Raw genomic sequence first — 20587 nt, 5'->3', positions numbered from 1 at the left:
CCACCCCATATATATGGTCTGCCTAGTAAACGTCGCAAGACGTCACCCTAAGAGTCGGAAACGACTCGCACTACAAGTGCGGGGATACCTTTACCTTTTACAATTTGAATTATTGCATTATTGTGTTACAATCTGAATTCCCAAGGAGTCAAATAATTAAAAATACAATAAAAATATTGCATTTTATTGTATTACAATTCCCATGGAATTCAAATAAATAAAAATGCAATTTACAAATCATACAGCATCTAGCACTGCTCATTACCATTGCTGCAACAGGCAAGTAAATCATTAAGTGGTTCGCCGAGACCTCCCCATGATGCGGAGAAAAGTTTTGGAACTACCGAAATTGCTCATAAAAAACACTGTACTGTCACTTCCTCGACCAGCCAGCAGGTGGCGCTAAAGCACAGACTCGGGGGACTCGGGGGTGGAGAGCGCACTCACCGCTCTAGGAACAGAGCTGGAAATAGACAGCTGCAGAGAAGGCGCTCAGTTTGCGTGATTTTATGGGGTAAGTCAGTGGAAGTTTTGCAGCTGCAGAATCAAAAGGTCTGTTTCTGGGGTTCTGGTTTTGCAGGCGAGCCAGGAAGTTGCAAGTCTTGAAAAGCTGCCAGTTGCATTCTTTTCTCATTTGGCCCTTTGTAGTTTTTTTCCAAAAAAGAGAAAAGGAAGGAAAATTGTGATGAAAAAGGGGATTAGTTCCCACAATATGTACGGTGCGGATGGTTGGAAAACGTTGGTGGTAATCTGATCTTGTTTTCTGTCTCTTGCGTTGCTGCAAGTTATTTTGCTAGCAAAACCAACCAACCAACCAGGGAGAGAGCGGGGATCTGAGCCAGCATTCATGCATGGGTGCAATCTTGCTAATTTTAACAAAAACGATGCCCAGTTCATTTGAAACTGATGGGCATACCCTATAGAGGTGTCCACACGTTGCACTGAACAAGTGTGCCATCTGAGCTGAGCCGTCCAAATCCACAAGTGTACAGTCTTTCCCACAAACACTGGACACGTGTAGAGGTGGCTTGTCCCTGTGCGCAGTGTAATGTGTGAACGCGCCTAGTATCTCAGTGGAAGCCTACTGGCGTATCTCAGTTGCGAGTCCAGCAACATTTGGAGGTCACCAGGTTCCGCGCTCCTGCTTCAGTGCAAAGAGTCCTAAAGTGCATTAAATTGCTTTCCCCTGTGCTGGTCTTACATAGATTGTCTTATATTTTTGTGCTGATTATTCTGTGGGTGTTGACTTGTTCTTTCTGTAGATGTGCGTGTTTTGTTTTGCTTGCATTCATATAATTTTGACACCTGCCCAGGGATGGTTCTTGTTAATTGTGTGTGTGTATGTATATATAAATGTGCAAGTCTTAACTGAGTGAGAGAACAATTTTTTTTTGTTGTGCATGTACTTAAATTCCTTAATCATATAATGTGTATATGTGATCTCCGATGAAAGAATGTTTTTTAACGATACTTTTGAATATTTTTAACAGGGTTTTTAGAATTTAATTGTAATTGTGTTTTGGAACATGTGTAACTATGTTTAGTATGTGATGTTTTTTTCTTGTTAAACTGTACTATTTATGTTTGCTCCCCTGGGCTCCTTTTGGTGGAAGGGTGGGAGATATATATGTGTGTGTATGTTATGTGCCTTCAAGTCGATTACGACTTATGGTGACCCTATGAATCAGCAACCTCCAATCTAAATAAATAAATAAAGTGTACATTTGTGAACTGCCCAGAGGACTTTTTCTTTTAATGGGTGGTACGTAACATCTCAAAAACATGGGGCCCTTTCCCCTAGTATGTTGAAATCTTATTCTGGGTGGCTTAGAGAGACGATTATTTGCATAGGATTGTGATGCATTCTGATGGTGGTGGTTCTTTTAGCATGCGTGTTTGAGTGCTCAACAATTAGGAATTAATTAATTACAATGAGTAGGGATGTTTTTTTGGGTGGGTGGGTGGGAATGGCTCAGGCCTCCTCCCTGCCCAGACCTTGAACCCAAGGTCTCCACTGAGGAGACTCCAGCAGATCTCCACGCTGCCAGTGATCCCAAAGGGCCATCGTATCTGGACCTCCCTGATCCAGGACTGGAGATCCCCACACCTCTTGCCTCAGTTTGCCACCTTCCACAAATGTCTCTCCGAGGAGTAGAGGAGATGGCAACGCTGCTGAAGTGGGGTTATTTGGGAGGAGGGGAAACACATGGAAATACCTGCATGGATCAGGGCCTGACGGAGAGTCAGGAAGAGGCGGAGCCTTCAGCTCCTATTTTTATTTGTTTATTTACAGATCTAGAAGAAGCTTCCCGAGCAAAAGGTATCAAAGGAGTGCACAATGAAATAAAATACAAAACAGTACAGACTTGGCAAATGTTTTTATTTTATTTATTTATCAAGATATATATACCACTTGATTGTAAAAATCAAAGAACATCCTCTAAGTGGTTTTTTTTAAAGAAAACATTAAAATTATCATTTAAAAACCAATCATTAGTAACATTTATTTACAAAAGAAGATAGTTAAAACAATTGAAACTGAAAGCAATAAAACTATGTCTCCAAATCGATTTTCCATACAATGATCGGGTCGCATTTCATGGAAAGCCTGTAAAAGTCCCCCTCACCTTCATTGTTGAAGCTCTGAGCTCCACCTTCTTGACCTGGGGAAACGGTCAGTAAGTCTCTGAGAGGACCTGGCCTGGTGGTCTGCCTTATGGTTCCAGAAGGGGTTCAGCCCTCTGTGTGTTTCTCTTTTCTAGGCTTGCAGGCCAGCCATGATCCTCCGCGTAGGGCTGTGTCCTGGCCTCACCGCTGAGATGGTCCAGCTTCTGAAGACCAGTGGCATCAACACTGGTAAAGACTCGACTTTTAGCTGGTTTTTGGGAGGTGGGTGGAGAAGAGTGAGAAGCACTTCTGTTCCGTGTCTGGGGGCGGTGATGGTGGCCTTTGAAGCTTCTGGCCAGCCATTGTCCCAAACGATCTACAAAGCTCTCAATGATTTATGCCAGCGATGGGATCCCTAGTGCCCTTGCAGACTGATTTGGATTCCTGTATTGAGCAGGGGGTTGGACTTGATGACCTTATAGGTCCCTTCCAACTCTACTATTCTATGATTCTGTGTTGTTGGACTTCAACTCCCAGCAGCCAGCACGCCCAGTGGTCAGCAGTGATGATGGGAGTTGAAGCCCAGTAACGTCTGGAGGGCCACAGGGTCCTTGACCCTGATTTCTACAGTTCCAAAGAACATGGCTTTTGACAAAGAACGGCAGCAATCATTAACAAAGAAAAGCAAAATATCTATATAGAGAGCCAGTGTGGTGTAGTGGTTAGAGTGTTGGACTAGGACCTGAGAGAGTCCCGGGTTTGAATCCCCGCTCATTGGGCAGCCTTGGGCCAGTCACTGCCTCTCAGCCTAATCTACCTCACAGGATTGTTGTGGGGATTAAATGGGGATTAAATGAAGAGGGGGAGAACCATGTACCCCACCTTGAGCTCTTTGAAGGAAAAGGTGGGATATAACTGCAATAAATAAATAAAATATATCTGTATATATTATTTAAATGAAAAATAGGGTTTTTTTTAGGGTGTGTGTGTATGCATCCAAAGGGCTGCAGGTTAGACACCCCTGACAGAGTTTGCGATTAGATATAAATGCTTGACTTTGGTAATAAACAAGAACGTAAGAAGAGCCTGCTGGATTAGGCCAGTGACCCATCTAGGCCAGTCCTCACAGTGGCCAACCAGATGCCCAAAATGGGAATCCCGCAAGCAGGACCTGAGCGCAACAGCAACTCTACCCCCTGCAGTTTCCAGCAACTGGTATTTGGAAGCATACCGCCTCCGAGTCTGGAGACAGAGCGTAGCCATCCTGGCTAGTAGCCACTGATAGCCCGGTCCCCCGTGATTTAGCTCTATTGTTTTAACTGACCTAGAGTGTTGTGTCTATAATGTGTGGATTTCTTCACATAATTCCTTTCATTCTGTGCAAGTATAGCAGTCATGTTGCGTGTGCGTGCATGCATGTGGCTTTTTATTTTTTATTTTTAAAAACATGAGCAAACAGTCATAGGTGAATAGGGCTTGTTTGATCAGGAATGGAGATTTCAAGCTAGGTCATCGTTAGTTAGGATTGCCATTTGGCAAGTTTCAAAATGCTTTGCTTGGAGTGGAGTCAGGCGGGGAGGTTTGGTCTGGTCAGGGGGTTCAGCCTCCTGAATCAGAAGCTGTAATCAATAACAGCAAAAAAACCACCCTTTTTTTGCACCATATCTAGTGTTTGGGTCTATTACAGTCTGGTTTCCTGCTGATGATTTCTCCTCTCCGAAATGCTTTATAGTGGTGGATCTTGTCTCGTCAGATCTGGAGGAAGTTGCTCAGAAGTGTTCCTTGTCTTACAAGGTGAGTTCATAGGAAGCTCTCTTACACTGAGTCAGATACTTGGTCCATCTAATCCAGTACTGCCCACTGAGACTGACAGCAGCTCCCCAGGGATTCAGACAGAGGACACTCCAAACTTGACCCGGAGGTGCTGTGGGATTGAACCTGGGCGTTTCCGCATTCAAAGTAGGTGCTGTGTTACGGAGCTACGGCCTTTCCCCAGGGTAAGGGGTGCGTTTCAAGATGGTGTTAATACGACTGGACTGTTCAGCACACACAAACGATATCACAGTCCTTGCCTTGCATCCCAGCAAAACAAAACGAATGAAGCTCTCTCAAGGTTTTGCTGCAGTCGGCTGCAAAGGCTAGTGATCTTTGTATCATCATCATCCCATATTTCTATGCTGCTTTTCAGGGCCAAAGGCGGCTTATGTGCAAAGTTAAAACATTTCAAATACAGATGAAATCAACTCATTCGAGGCTGTAAAACTAAAGCAGCTGTGTGTATCAACCCTCCACCGATCCTTCGCCAACTTGCTGCCTTCTAGATGTTGGTCATTTTCATCCTTTCATCCATTTATTGATCATTTTCATCCTTTTGGATGCTTTATTACCATCAAGCTGTATAGAAATGTGGAAATAATCCCCAAATTATATTTATTTAATCATTTGTGAGTTATGTTCCGTGAACTTGCTTGATGTTGCAAGCCCCACTGAGCACGGCTGACCATGGATAAAGGGCATATGGTGATGCTTGTGTTGGAGATGGAGGTTCTCTCCTCTTATTTCAGGCCTTGCCTTGACTCATTCTGCTTTCTTTGCAGGCTTTGGTTGCAATAAGACGTGTCTTGCTCGCTCACTTTGCCTCCTTCCCGGTCAACGGAGCAGATCTCTACGAAGAGCTCAAGAACGCCACGGCCATCTTGTCTACCGGGAGCAAAAGGCAAGGGGCTACAATCCCAACTGACTTCTTTACTGGCGCTTCCAGCCTAAAATGGACCTTTCCCACTAACTCCCCTGTGTAAAGTATACGGGGTTTTCACCATAGCTATGTCGAGGGATAGAGCGGTGCAGTTCTACACCCTATAGAGAATTGCAGCTCATGGCAACTTTCTTTCTTTTAAATTCCCTCACCAGAATGTCAGGCTGTGGGTAAACCATTGTAGCATGTGGCCCCTGGGCTAACTCCATGTGGCCCTCCGGAGGCTGTGATCCATTCTTGCTCTTTGGACCACTACTGTAGGACTTCTCTTCTACATGGTGTGTGAGAGAGACAGGTAAAAGAACTAGGAAATATAAACCCAGCCTCCAGAAATGAATATAAAAATTGGGTTTGTGTATCTTAGAAAACGTAATGCCAAAATAAATAAATAGGAAAAAAAATCAACTTTAATCTCCTCAGACAAAAAATATAGGAAACAACAAAAAATATACCAGGGAGTAAAATATCTGAAATCTCATTATTGTGAACATATAGCCAAATATCAGCTGATATAAACCAAGTCTTACGTAACAAACCATTTATACTGTGAACCAAATGTGTTTCTACCCTATAAGGGTCTTCTTTAGTGGTCAGTATATATGTGACTCAGTCGTGTCACTGCATATGACAGTTTGCTGTTCGGTCAGTACATAATGCATTGATACATGTTCTAAAAATACATTTGTACATGTTGATGAATCGTGAGTTATCCTATGGATTGCCCAATCACTCCTAATATCAGGGCTTTCTCCAAGATAGTAATGCTTCCAAGGGTCAGCTAGCAAACTATCTGTATTTTTTTTTATAGACATACTGTTCGTCTGAGAAGATGAAAGTTTAACAGATTTTCCTATTTATTTATTCTGGCGTTACGTTTTCTAGACTTACACACACACCCCAATTTTGTCTTGTTCGTGGGGGAGAGATAGGCCCAGCACAAGCCACTTCTCTTCCTGACTACCAGATAAAGAGGCTTGGTTGCCCACCCCGGTATAAAGAAATTAGCCACTTTAAAAACAAAAGGTGATTGACCACCTGAAGCATAATGGCCACAGGGCAGGCAAGGCTGATAGCTAAGCTGTTTACTGCTCTGCCTGTCTGTCATGCAAAGTCAGGCTCTGGGTGCAGAAAGTTCTGTGGGTGCTCTGTTGCCTTTTAGACAGGAATGGGTGAGAAATGCGATTTGGTTTGCATTTCAAGCTGAATCTATCAAATTTGCACTTTCCGAAACAATATGAGAACCGAAACACAGAGCCATCCTTCGAAATTCGCATTTAGTTGAATTTTGCAATGCAGGTGGCCAGCCAAACAATGTGTACAAAAAGGCGTATGTTCATGGAAAGTGTGCATAAAAATGAAGATATGAGGAAAAATAACATACAGAAATGCATTCTGTGAGGAGAAATGGCTTGCAAAAATGTGTATGTTAGTCAAAAATGCCTACAAAACGAGGAGACATTTGCACTAAAAGGTGGGAGAATTTTCATGACGATTTTTTTTTTTAAATATTGCAAATTGCTGCAGAAATGTGGACAACTGAGTTTAAGACTGGGAAAAATGAAAAATGGAGAAAATTGAAATGGTCAGTTCCATCCCTACTTTGGGAGGTGTGGACAAGATGGTCAAAGATGGCAACCCACATGTGTCTCTGTTCGGAAAGTTTTCATTTTCCTTTCCCTGTGGCTGTTTTAGCTTGGACAAGATCCTAGACTCTGGCTTGTACACTGGGGAGGTGACGGAGTTTATGGGGACAGCTGGTGCTGGCAAGACTCAGGTAGGTTGCTTGGGAAGGGGCATCCAGCAGCTGAGGCCAACGGTGGTGGTGCAGCAGCCGCTGGTGCTAGTCTGATGTTCCTTTTAACACAGGGATTGGGGACCTGAATCCAGCCGGCCAAGTTGGACTGGTGGGTGGGTATTTTCTGAAGACAGAGCAGTTCATAGATCTGAAATAAATAAAAATGTAAAAAGCCTCTTCTAAGATAGCATTGTCTGTTGGAATTAGAGACAGCAATGCTTGTAGTTAGTCACCTGAGCTTGTGTGGTTGTGGGGTGATAGACACACACACAAAATAATTTATTTTTATTTTATTTATTTATTTATTAAATTTATTAGTCGCCCATCTGGCTGGTTGTCCAGCCACTCTGGGCGACGTACAAGATAAAAACAATACATTAAAACGTTAAATTAAAAAAAAAAAGATGACCCACAACCAGCACACACAAAAAAACCCCAGGCCACCTCAGCCAGCCGGCTTATGTATCCCTCCCAAGAGGGACAGGTGATGGGAATCAGTCACAGCTGGCTGGGTACCTGGGGCCTGGTCCTGCAGGAGGCCCGTCTGCCAGGCAGCAGTCCCACTGGGAAGGGTGGTGGAGGTGGTGTTCCAACAGCAGCAGCAACAGCAGGCTCTCCTTCCCTGGGTGGCGATGTTCTCCTTCTTCCTGCACATAATCCTTGTGTTCCTCTCACTGATTAGCTTGTAATTTATTTTTCTTTTTGAGCCTCTCTTCCTTCTCCTTTTCAGGCTGATCTCTCCTTTGTTCTCCACTTTTGTGAAAGGATGTGACATCCTGCGCTCCCATTCAGTGATGGCATTATACGTTAGATGTATCTTACATATTTATTAAATTTATATCCTGCCCTTCCTCCCAGAAGGAGCCCAGGGTGGCAAATAAACCTTTTTAACATTCTTTCTCACCTTTACCAGTGGTCTTAACAGATTATTGTTGTTGCAACTGCTGTGTGTTGACTTTGATAGGTTATGGGCCCAGAACGCAAAAAGCAACATTAAAAGGTGCAGAAATTTTTATTTATTTATTTTTGGAGGGGAACACAGAAAAAAAAATTCTGCACCTTTTAAATTTGCTTTTTGCTTTCTGGGCCCATAAATGCCATCCATCGGTAGCTTTGTAAACACTTCTGAAAAACAATGACCCATTGTTGCGTTTTGAAAAACCTCCTTGATTATTGGGAGCATCTATTTGATCAAATGGAGTAATCCACTGAATGTTTACAGGGCTAGTAAGAAATAGAGGATATCTCACACTCTTCTTTTTCTGAACTTAATATGTAACATACGGATGTACGTATTTGATTGCCCATGGAGGAGCTGTCCCTAATTGGGAAGCTCTTACTGCTGAATGAACACCAACTTTTTGGGGTGCACGTGTGGAACCATCAGGCAGGTGTGCATAGCAAAGTATATGTAGAAACATAGAATAGTAGAGTTTGAAGGTGCCTGTGTTTTAAATTGTTTTTATATTGTTTTAAATTTTAAAATTGTGTTTTAAATTGTTTTTAAAATATGTGTTTTAAATTGTATATTTCTTTTAATGTTTTTGATTGCTGTAAACCGCCCAGAGAGCTTCGGCTATGGGGCGGCATACAAGTGCAATAAATAAATAAATAAGGCCACCTAGTCCAACCCCCTAAGTCAAACCATACCCAACAGATGTCTGTCCAGCTGCCTCTTGAAGGCCTCCACTGTTGGAGAGCTCACCAACTCTCTGGTAATTGGTTTCATTGTTGTACCACTCTAACAGTTAGGAAGTTTTTCCTGATGTTCAGCCAAAATCTAGCTTCTTGTAACTTGAGGCCATTATTCCATGTCCTGCTCTCTGGGACGATCGAGAAGAGATCTTAACCCTCCTCTGTGTGACAACCTTTCATGTCATTGAAGAATGCTATCCCATCTCCCTTCAGTCTTCTCTTCTCAACCCTAAACATGCCCAGTTCTTTCAGACTCTCCTCAAAGGGCTTTGTTTCCAGTCACCGGATCATCCTTGTTGCCCTCCTCTGAACCTGTTCCAGTTTGTCTGCATCCTTCTTAAAGTGCAGTGTCCAGAACTGGACGCAGTACTCAAGATGAAGCCAAACCAGTGCCGAGTAGAGGGGAACCAATACTTCATGTGATTTGGAAACTATGCTTCTGTTAATGCAGCCTAAAGTAGCATTTGCTTTTTTTGCAGCCACGTCACACTGTTGGCTCATATTCTTAAAAAAATATGAGTGTTTAAAGTGGTATGATACTGTTTTAAATGTATAATGCAGATGGGGCCTCTCTCTCTCCCCCCCAATATTTCTAGGTGTGCCTCAGCATAGCAGTGAATGTGTCCCATAACCTCAAGCAGAATGTCTTGTACATCGACTCCATGGGGGGCTTCACAGCCTCGCGCTTGCTACAGCTGCTTCAGGACAGGACTGAGAATGAGGAGGAGCAGGTCTGTGTTGGCCAAAGAGGGCAGAGGGCGCTTGGGGCTACTTGATGGCCAGAAGGGCAGTTCATCGCTTTTAACATAATACAAATCAATAAGAGCGGTCCACTACAAAAACTACATTTCAATACAATAGAAACAAAACTGTGCGTGGTGTTCAGTGACAGTCCTACTCAGAGTAGACGCATTGAAGTTAACAGACTCTGAGCAGGGCTATCACTCTGTGATTCTATTCAGTGGTAGTCCTACTCAGAGTTGACCCATTGAAGTTGATAGATATGTCTGACAGGTGGGTGTGGTTTGCCCAAAACAGTCTTGAGGGCCAAATTAGACTTGTGGGGTGGAAGTTCCCCACCACTGTCCAAAGATAAAACCACATGCGTCTGATGAAATGGATTCTAAACCACAAATGCTTATGCAGTAATACATTGCTTACTTTCTAAGGTCCACAAGAGTCTTCTGTCCTCCACAGCTACCCCATTGGAACATGTTCAGTACTTGACCTAAGGCAACCCCCCCCCCATATCTACAAACCAAGAATAGCACTAACCAACCTTGCAGGGTTGCTGTAAGGGCTGAAATAAAAATATTGTAAATCCAAACAGCAAAGTGCCTTGAGGCGCCTTAAAGACTAACAAATTTGTTGTGGCACAAGCTCCCACTGAATGTTGGCAAAGCAATTTAAAAAAAATATATAATGTACTCATTCTGTAAATGCTTAATATTGTTTAAAGTGTTGCTTCTGTGGCAGAATGGAGTGTGCACAGGAAAAGGTGTGTCCTTGGCGATGCCTGTGTTCGCCTTAATATAATCTCCTTCTCACCCCCACTCCCCCCCCACAGGTGGAGGCATTGCAGAGGGTGCAGATCGTCCGCGTGTTCGATGCCTACAAAATGCTGGATGCATTGCAGGACTTTCGGAGCAGCATGGCGCACCAGGTGGGACTCATCAAATGATCCCTGTTTGCATGGCGCCTGCCTGTTTCTTTTTCAACCTTCAAATCTCGAGCCATTACATACGTTTACCCGGGAAACCCTAGATGCGTTGGAACTGAGTGGCATTCTGTGCATGTTCCACTATACCCTTCTCTGTCTATTACCATGCATCTTCCAGGGCTGAGTCCTGGCATGGAAAACAGCTTGCAGACAGGAGTCCTGAACCTAATTTAAGCTGCGGACTGCCCCAAGATCTAGAGCCTGCCCATTTTCTCTAGCTCCTCTTCCCCTTGGTTTTCTGCTATCCAGGGCCTGAATGCAAAACTAACTTATGTGCTGCACACAATGGATTGCTCCCCAGTTTTCTGAGCGGTGAAAGCTTCCAGGGGCAAAACGACTGGATTTGGTGTCCTTGGAGGGAGGAAGATCATCAGGGGCTGATGATGACATAATAGTTTAAATTGGCTTTATTTATACATATTACAAGTGCAGCATAATTGGAAGCAAATGGACTTCTCCTGCAGGCAACAAAACTGCTGATCATGCTTCGGTCCCAAAGCAACGGCAGGGGAGAAGGCTCCAGTCCATTCATGATTACGTTTTTGGTTGCTTTGCTGACCACGCCCCCACCAGACCCTATTATTATTTATATTTATTGGGCCGTTCACCAGTAGGTCCTCGGGTGGGTTACAAAATCTAAAATACAACATTAAAAAGAATTAAAACGCATTTCAATCATAAGATACCTGAAAGACCATCTTACCCCTTATACTGCGCTCTGCAGGTGAGGGCCTCCTGCAGGCACCATCTTATCAGGAGGTCCGTTCCTCACAACATAGGAAGAGGACCTTTAGTGTGGCAGCACCTACCCTTTGGAATTCTTCCCCTTAAATACTAGGCAGGCGCCATCTCTGCTATCTTTTCAGCGCCCACTGAAGACCTTCCTCTTTCAACAAGCCTTTTAAGTAGAGACCTCATCCCAGTCTGCATCTGTGCTTTTTAAAGATGTTTTTAAAGCTTTTTAAAAAAATAGGTGTTTTTAAAGCTTCTTTTTAAAAAAGATGTTTTTAAAGATGTTTTGTTTTAATATGTTTTTAAGGGTGTTTTGTTGTAATATATTTTATACTGTTTTTATGATGTTTTAGAGTGTTTTTAGTGCTTTTGTTTGCTCCCCTGGGCTCCTTCTGGGAGGAAGGGCAGGATATAAATCTAATAAATAAATAAATAAAAAGAGGGTGGTTTTGAAAACATGCATCTCAGGAGCCGAAGGCCAGAGTAAACAGGTGTGTCTTCAGCATTTGCTGAAAACTGTGTAGCAAAGGTGCCAAACACACTTTTGTAGGGAGGGAATTCTGCTATTTATTTGATTTATATCCTGCCCTTCCACCCAGTAGGAGCCCATCTGTTAAGAGTTTTTGGGAGATATAAATTGCAGCAGAGGGCAGAAATAACTGGTCTGTTAAGACTGGTAGTTGAACGAATGGAGTAACGTAAGGTTTATTACTGCAAAGAAACAGAGTCATCCATGCTGAAGCAGCCATGTGGCTTCCACTCAGGGAGCCATGACTAACTCATTGAGAAGAAAGGCAGGAAGGTTAGGAAGGAAGGGGAGGAGCAAAGCCTGCAAAAACAACAAACTCTTTAGAGGAGGAATCAGCAGAGGGAGGAATAGATTGCCTTTCTGTCTATCCCACCCCTCCTTCTCAATCTTCATTGTTTATGCTCAGTGTAGAATTCAGATTTTTGGCATGGAGAAAGCATTGTCTTGGGTTGTCTGTGCATCCTCCCTCAGGTCATGAGTGCATCAGGGCCGGTGAAAGTTTTGGTGATTGATTCTGTCTCTGCTGTCATTTACCCTCTCTTGGGAACCCAGCAGCCTGACGGTAAGTAGCAGGCACCTGCCCCCTCTGCTCTCTCTACAGCGGGGAGCACTTACTAATTTGGTGTGTTCGTGCTCATACTGCTTTGCACAGTAGGAACATTGGCAGATCTCTGACCCATGGAATGTAAGAGGCGCCTTGCTGGATCAGGCCAAGGGAGGCCCATCTAGTCCAGCCTGTCCTCACGATGGCCAGCCAGATGCTTCATTGGGAAGCCCACAAACGACCTGAGTGCAAAGAGCACTCGCTTCCCCACTTGTGATCCACAGCAGCTGGTCTTCAGAGGTTTACCGCCTCCAACAGAGGAGGGAAGGACCTTGCAGTCTTAACATTTTGAGACAGGGGAGGCAGCAGAGCAGGATGGGGACAGCTGTGCCCCTCCAGATGTTGCTGGCTTCTAACTCCCATCTGCTCCAGCCAGCATGGCCAATGGTCAGGGATGATGGGGATTGCCGCCCAAAACATTTGGAAGATACCAGCCTTCCAAAGGGTGATGTAAATGATAATGGAGTGGCAACCCTGGGCTCCTACTGAGAGGAAGGGTGGGACAGAAATTTAATAAAAAAAATAAACCATCTGATCTTCCAAACTTTTGCTAACTGAAGATAAGAGCTTGCAGAATCAGGCCGGTGGTCCATCTAGTCCAGCATCCTGTTCTCACAGTGGCCAGCCAGATTACTGCCGTTATTTTCTTATTCTTTATTGAAATTATTTGTCCTTTTTCTTCATAAAAATGAACTCAAGGCGACATACAGTAAAACAATTAAAACCAATATAAAACTAACACAAATAAAAAGTTGAAGAACAGAATACATGGGTAAGATACATGGATAAGTTGCCCATGGGAAGCCCGCAAACAGGACCTGAGTTCAAGAGCGCTCTCCCCTCCTGTGGTTTCCAGCAGTTGGTATGTGGAAGCGTACTGCCTCCGACTATGGTGGCAGAGCACAGCCATCCTGGCTAGTAGCCACTGATTGCCTTCTTATTCTCCATGGATTTGTCTAGTCCTCTTTTAAAGCCATCCAACCTGGTGGCCATCGTTACCCCTGGTGGGAGCGAATCCCATACGTTATGCGCTGCGTGAAGAAGCACTTTCTTTTGTCTGTCCTGGATCCCCCAACAGTCAACCCCTGTGGCGGGAGTGAGAGCCCTGGTTTCAGTTGTTCACTAGAAAATACAACAATGCTGGGAAGAACAGAAGGGAGTAGAAAAAGAGGAAGGCCAAACAAGAGATGGATCGATTCCATAAAGGAAGCCACAGACCTGAACTTACAAGATCTGAACAGGGTGGTTCATGAGAGATGCTCTTGGAGGTCACTGATTTAGAGGGTCCCTAAAAGTCAAAATCGACTTGAAGGCACATAACAATAACAAAACATTAGAGGCTCAAATGATGAAACTGAGGTTATCATACTCTGGGCACATAATGAGAAGACCTGATTCACTAGAAAAGGCAATAACGCTGGGAAAAACAGAAGGGAGTAGAAAAAGAGGAAGGTCAAACAAGAGATGGATTGATTCCATAAAAGAAGCCACAGACCTGATCGTACAAGATCTGAACAGGGTGGTTTATAGCAGATGCTATTGGAGGTCGCTGATTCATAGGGTCGCCATAAGTCATAATCGACTTGAAGGCACATAACAACAACAACAGGAATGAAACCAAGTTTGCGAGCACATTGTTGAAGTGGCAGGGGATCCTGGAAGTCTGGAAAAATGCCTCCCCCCACTTCCACATGTCGTGATGCGGTTGTGCATTGTGGATGGGTGGTGGTGGAGGCACCCAAAAATGAAGGGGTATATTTCCCCTTAGTGGGTGAAAAACCCCTTGGTCTCTGGGAGGGATACACTTAATAGCAAAGCCGAGAGGCCCACCAGCGCTCTGTGTTTTTTTCTAGGCATGGCCCTCATGACTCACTTGGCCTTGGAGGCAAAGACGCTGGCCAGAGAGCTTGGGACGGCCGTCGTGGTAAGTGCCTAAGTGCTGCCGCCTGCCACCATCTTACCTGTGCCGCTGCTAATTGCGCAGGGGAGGAAAGCGGTCTGTTTGCCACAAGGGTGGCAAGCCTGTGTCGGCCTGAGAGCCACATAGACTGTTGGCCAGCACTCTGATGGCCCCCGCCGCATTGCCACTGTGGACACAGAAAACTTACTCTTCTTCCCAAGGCAGGTTGAGGCTGCTGGCTGTATTTATATTCCACCTTTATTCATTGTAGTTTTTATAAAAATATTTATATACTGCTATACTTCCTTCTATTTATTTATCATTTTACATGAAAAAACCATGTAAAACTTTTTAAACCAAGGATCGTTAACTATCGCAGAAAGGTATCGTCTCAATGGCCTGCATAAGCCTGGTGACATAGAAAAGCTTTCAGCAGGCGTTTAGAGGTCAGACCAGAATCTCTGCTGACAGTGCGTTCCACAGGGCTGGGCCGATGGCACTAAAGGCTTGATTTCTCGTCGTTGCCAAATGAGCCTCACCAAGTCAGGGGACCAATGATGCTCCTGCAGATTATTTCAGTGATTGAAATGGGATTTAAGGGTTCAGGCTGTCCCTAAAGAGATCCTCTAAGGATGGTCCTCCCATTTTATTCTTACAACAATCTTGTGAGGCTGAGAGATGGTGACTAGATGAACGTCACTTAGGTTGATGGCTGAGTGGGGACTTCTCATAGTCCTGGGATGCAGGGGGTGGGCTTGCAGTGTTGTGGTCTGCTCTGATGCTGGATCCCACGGAAAATTGCTGGTTGGGAGTTGCAGGACCAGGGACAGCTCCGCTTGAGCTACTTGTGCAGCAAAGATTGACAGCCCCTTTATGCCTCTTCCTCCAGACTCCGCCTTCTTGTAGCGACCTTCAGGGCCTTAAAGGGCCAGCTCTCTGGACTGAAGATGGGCATGCCTCCACTGTGCTGTAGCCTCCCTCCTCGTGCTCCACTGGCCTGGTGATGTACAGTGGGAGGCACCTGGTTCTTCAGGCTTGGGGGAAGCTGCTCTGGCCTTGTAGGTGGCCTGGGAGGTTCCTCTCTGGGAGGTTAGGTTCCTCTCTGGGGGCTCCTGCCCAACAGACTCGGGTGCAGTGGTCTCCCCGTCTTGAGCAGTCTGCTCTGAGCCCTGAACTTGACCTGGCTGCCCATCTGCAGCTTCTGACTCCGTGTCCAGATCACTGCTAGGTTCAGGAGTCCTGACAGTGTTTGTGCCACTACCAGGAGCGTAGTGACAAATTCAGAAACGCGTGGTCCCTTCATGATAATCGTAGCCATGCCCCTTTCCCCCTTTTTTGCTGCTGAGTTGAGAATGTATCCTTGTTTATGCCTTCTCCCACCACAACAGGCATCCCTAAGAGCCAATAAGCATGGAAGGGGAGAGTGTTAGCTACTGAAAAGAGTCTTCTCAGTGGCTGACTCTTCTCCTTTCGCTCCGATTGGCTTAGTCAGCCAAAAGGACAAGGAAGCATGCTAGAAGACTCTTCTCAGGGGCTAACACACTCCCCTTTCCTGCTGATTGGCTTGTAGGGTGCTGGAGACATTGGGACCCTGCTTCCAAAAAAGTAAGGGGTCTAAGATCCTGGATGACTACACTCCTGACCACTACTCTGAAAGACAGGTGATGGAGGGGAAAAATCCACTGCTCTTTTTTTTCCAGCTGACCAATCACGTGACCAGAGACGCCAGCAACGGCCACCTTAAACCGGCGCTGGGTCGCTCGTGGAGTTTTGTACCTAGCACCCGCGTGCTGCTGGAGCACGCCCAAAAATCTCTAGGGGAAACCAGCACCTGTCGAACTGCAACCTTGACAAAAAGTCCTCGACTGGTGAGGATTTGGGGAAGTCACCTTATTTATTTATTTATTATTTGATTTATATCCCACCCTTCTTCCCAGCAGAAGCCCAGGGCCTCTGAAACCATGGATCAATACTAGGCAGTGTGGCCTCATGGCCTGGAAAATTACTGATGGCCTGGTATATTTCTTGACTGTGGTCTGGGTCTTTATGCATTTATTTAGAGCATTTGTACCCAGCTCTTCAGCCTCCCCCCCCCCCAAAAAAAGAGGCTCCTAGAGCAGCTTACATGTAATAAGTTACAAGGTGGTTCCGGTCTGCAGGTTTAGACTCTAAAAGACAAAGGGGTAAGGAGGGAAGACTCAGGTCCCAATTCTTAAATAGTAGTTTGTAAAATGACCAGCTGGGATGGAAAGAGTTTAGGGGCAGAAGGCACCTAATGGAGGTGGCCTTTCAGCAGTGCTGATGGATTCTGAGATGCAACATGCCGTGGTGTGCTCTAGATTTAAACGGAGGTGCAGGAAGCTCATCGCCTTGGGCACATCTCCAATCATGCACCGATAAAGATTGCCACACCTGATGGCCTGTTTGATTGTGGGCCCCAACAGTTGCCCGATCGAGCAGATCAGCACTCTAACCACTGCCTCCCTCTCATATATTTTGTCTCTTTGTCACGCGCTGTCTGGTTGAGAAAAAGTGTACCCTGGATAAAAATATGTAGGTAAAGGAGGCAGATCTATGCAAATAGGAGGAGATTCAGTAGCCAGTGGCTCTTGATCTGTTCTATAAGAAAACGTAAATGACCTGGAATTGCTGTACACCCTGCTGGTAGGGTCTAAGCAATAAATTTGACCTCTACCATGCCTGCCATAATGATGCTAATTTTTGTTTTAGCTCTACAGCAGTCCATTTGAGCATGCACAGAGTTCATGTCGCTCCCCACTGCGCAACTGCAGCTTGCCCCGTCTTAGAATTAAGGAGGGCTTCTTCCTTGGGGCAGATTGCAGTGATACCCTGCAGGCTTTGAGCCCTCCCTGCCCTGCTCTCCATCATCTCTTTCTCTCTAAACCCCATAAGAACATTCTGAGAACACCCCCCAAACGATCTTTGAAAGGCCAAATATATTCTTAACCTTCAGATTAAGGAGATTGCTGCAGGCTTGCCCTAAAACTTGCCTATTGACTTTTCTAAGGGTCGTGCCAATTATTTTGACATTGTGACTTTTCCCAAATGTCGGCTAATCTTTTCAACGGCTAGATTTATGTCCCTTCTTTCCACTGTACTGGATGGCTGTTTTTTTGCGGTGGTTGGGGCCGGGGGGGTAGGGGTATTCCTTTATAAAGCGATGGCTCTCCAATATAAATGAATAAATAGCTGAGGGGATGGAAAAATAAACATGCTAATGTGTGCCCTTTTTATGTGTAACTTTTACAGAGATGAGTGCAACAGCTTATTTACTCTTGCTAAAATACCCAGGGGGGACTTCTGATTAGTATTTGGCTTACTAATTGGTTGATACAAACGAAACAAAGACACTTGCTAGACTATTATTTTTTTGTTTCTCTTGCAAAGATTTGTAGAGATTCTGTCTGTTTCAGGTGTAAATTTAGGGTTTCTCCCCCCTGTTTCCTATTGTAAGGTATGCACCATATATGTTAACTCATGTTATGTTTGAAATTGTATGGTCTTGGCACATTTCAAAAACCCTTTATTTATTTATTTAAAGCATGTATATACTGCTGGCGTAGTGGTTAGAGTGTTGGACTACAACCTGGGAGACCAGGGTTCGAATCCCCACACAGCCATGAAGCTCTCTGGGTGACCTTGGGCCAGTCACTGCCTCTCAGCCTCAGAGGGAGGCAATGGTAAACCCCCTCTGAATACCGCTTACCGTGAAAGCCCTATTCATAGGGTCGCCATAAGTTGGGATCGACTTGAAGGCAGGCCATTTCCATTTTGAATATACTGCTTAATCATTTGCATTTCTAAGCAGCACACAGACACAAAATCCGAGCCGTACATAAAATGAAACGACGATAGAATCAGCATGAAACCAAACGCTACCTTAAAATGCCTGCCGCAATGAGAACGTTCAGCAAGGAGTGTTCCCATCTAACCTCAGTTGGGAGGGAGTTCCACAGGCTCAGGCGCACTGCACTGAATGCACGGCTGGTAGCCACGAGTTGTTCATCTGTGCCATGGGATGTCACCAGCAGAGACTCCTGCAAGGATAACTGAAGATGAGCCTGCTGGATCAGGCTAGCGGCCAGTCTGGTCGGGCATCCGGTTCTCCACAGTGGCTGGCCAGATGCCTCTTTGGGGAAGCTGGCAAGCAGGAGCCAAATGAAAAACCAACTCTCCCCTCCAGCAAATGATATTCGGAAGCACGCTGTCTCCAACTATGAAGGCAGAGCATAGCCATCATGGCTAGTAGCTGTTGATAGCCTTACCTTCCATGAATTTGTCCAAACTTCTTTTGAAACCATCCCAGTTCATGGCCATTGCTGCCTCCTGCGTGGGAGCGAATTCCAGTTTAACTTCTCAGTGATGATGAGCCTGCGTCCGTATAATCAAATCTGACTGATTGAAAATGATTTTGAAGCCTTTTTTCCCCAAAAGGCTTCTGCCAGTACTGTACCCCACCACTAAGCAGTGGTGTGTGGCATAACTGCAGCTTCAGAGAATCATAGAATTGGAAAGATTCTATAAGGCCACTGAGTCCAACCCCCTGCTCAATGTAGGAATCCAACTTAAAGCATCCCTGACAGGTGGCTGGCCGGCTGCCTCTTGAATGCCTCCAGAGTTGCAGAGCCCACCACTTCCCTAGGTCATTGGTTCCATTCTTGTATTGCTCTAACAGGAAGTTTTTCCTGATGTTCAGCCAAAATCTGCTTTCCTGTAACTTGAGCCCATTATTCTGTGTCCTGCACTCTGAGAAGATTGAGAAGAGATCCCGGCCCTCCACTGTGTGGCAACCTTTCAAGTACTTGAAGAGTGCTATCACATCTCCCTCAGTCTTCTCTTCTCCAGGCTAAACATGCCCAGTTCTTTCAGTCTCTCCTCATAAAGCTTTGTTTCCAGTCCCCTGATCATCCTCATAGCCCCCCTCTGAACCTGTTCTGCAAATTGTCTGCATCCTTCTTAAAGGAATTGTCCAGAACTGGATGCAGTACTCAAGATAAGGCATAACCAGTACCAAACAGAGGGGAAGCAATACTTCACACGATTTGGAAACTATACTTCTGTTAATGCAGCCTAAAATAGCATTTGCCTTTTTTGCAGCCACATTGCACTGTTGGCTGATACTCAGCTTGTGATCAACAACAATCCCAAGATCCTTTTTGCATGTAGTATTGCTGAGCCAAGTATCTCCCATCTTATAAGCGTGCACTTGGTTTCTTTTTCCTAGGTGTAGAACTTTGCACTTATCCCTGTTAAATTTCATTCTGTTGTTTTCATCCCAATGTTCCAGCCTATCAAGATTTTGTAAACTGCCCAGAGAGCTTTGGCTATGGGGTGGTATATAAATGTAATAAATAAATAAATAATAAAGATCCCTTTCTAATTTTGTTTCTGTCCTCCAGGGTATCAGCTACCCGTCCCAATTTTGTATCATCTGCCAGTCCGATAAGCGTTCTGCTTGTTGTCTTTTGCAGCCTGTTGGGATTCGGGCAGATCTGGATCTGGGGAACTGGGAACCGAAGGAAGGCAGTTCGATGAGGACTGGAGAGGAGGAACCATGATGGAAGATGCTAACGAGTGTGCCTGCCTGTTGAGCAGCCGGCTGTCTTGCAAGATGCAGAGCCCGTATGTGGAGAGCGCCGTTGGGTCTTCTGGGCTTCAAAAGGAGAGGACAGTGTCCTGTTTTCCTGAGTATTGACATTCCCTGGATTTAATCGAGGAGGAGCTTTCGGCTGGTTAAAGTTACATGGCGATGGTTCCACGCAACTGTCACTTAATTTGGACTAATGTGCAGTTCGACAGAGTAATACTGCTACTAATAAAAAAAGGATGGACAAAAAAAGAGACTCCATGTTCTTATTCCTCATTTTGCCACCCCATTCTGAAATCCTGATTAAACACATACGCAACCACAGTTAAGGTGTTCAAGGTGTGTGCGCGTGGGACTCAAAAGCCAAAGCGGATCAATAATGCACACACACAGCAGCGTGAGACTCTTCTGAATTTTTAGTGGCGACATTCTCCACTGAGGAGGGCAAAGGGATATTATTTGGATTATTTTAATTTTATCCTTTGGGCCTTCCCCTCACGGCTGTATTCGAACTGTGGCCTCTTCGTCGCTTGTGTTCTGGGCGGCTTTTTTTTCAGCTGAATTGCGACCTCCGCTCCGCTTGGCGGCGAAGGACGCGGGGAGACCTCTCTAGCCCCCGCACCTCCTCCGCTCTATGGTGTT

The 20587-nt window shown here is 45.1% G+C and overlaps 1 protein-coding gene across 5 annotated transcripts; it reads left to right on the top strand.

The window, feature by feature from the left end:
• The first annotated feature begins 425 nt into the window (after positions 1 to 425).
• On the top strand, positions 426 to 20533 carry RAD51D (RAD51 paralog D). Of its 5 annotated transcripts, none has more exons than XM_061605378.1 (11): positions 426 to 514; positions 2763 to 2856; positions 4340 to 4401; positions 5205 to 5323; positions 7055 to 7136; positions 9449 to 9583; positions 10420 to 10515; positions 12305 to 12395; positions 14291 to 14361; positions 16038 to 16205; positions 19758 to 20017. In XM_061605378.1, exons 2-11 carry the CDS (start codon positions 2778 to 2780, stop codon positions 19914 to 19916), a joined length of 1062 nt encoding a protein of 353 aa, XP_061461362.1. In that variant the 5' UTR covers positions 426 to 514; positions 2763 to 2777; the 3' UTR covers positions 19917 to 20017. The 5 variants fall into 5 exon arrangements, with proteins under 5 accessions (XP_061461362.1, XP_061461363.1, XP_061461361.1 ...); XM_061605379.1 differs by lacking the exon at positions 426 to 514 and adding an exon at positions 2292 to 2320 and having other exon boundaries at positions 19830 to 20017; XM_061605377.1 differs by lacking the exon at positions 426 to 514 and adding an exon at positions 2292 to 2320.
• The last annotated feature ends 54 nt before the right edge of the window (positions 20534 to 20587 follow it).

Source organism: Rhineura floridana, chromosome 21 (assembly GCF_030035675.1).
Source record: "Rhineura floridana isolate rRhiFlo1 chromosome 21, rRhiFlo1.hap2, whole genome shotgun sequence".
Taxonomy (NCBI): Eukaryota; Metazoa; Chordata; class Lepidosauria; order Squamata; family Rhineuridae; genus Rhineura; species Rhineura floridana.
The sequence above is the reverse complement of the archived record's forward strand: the minus strand, read 5'-3'. Positions and strand labels throughout refer to the sequence as shown.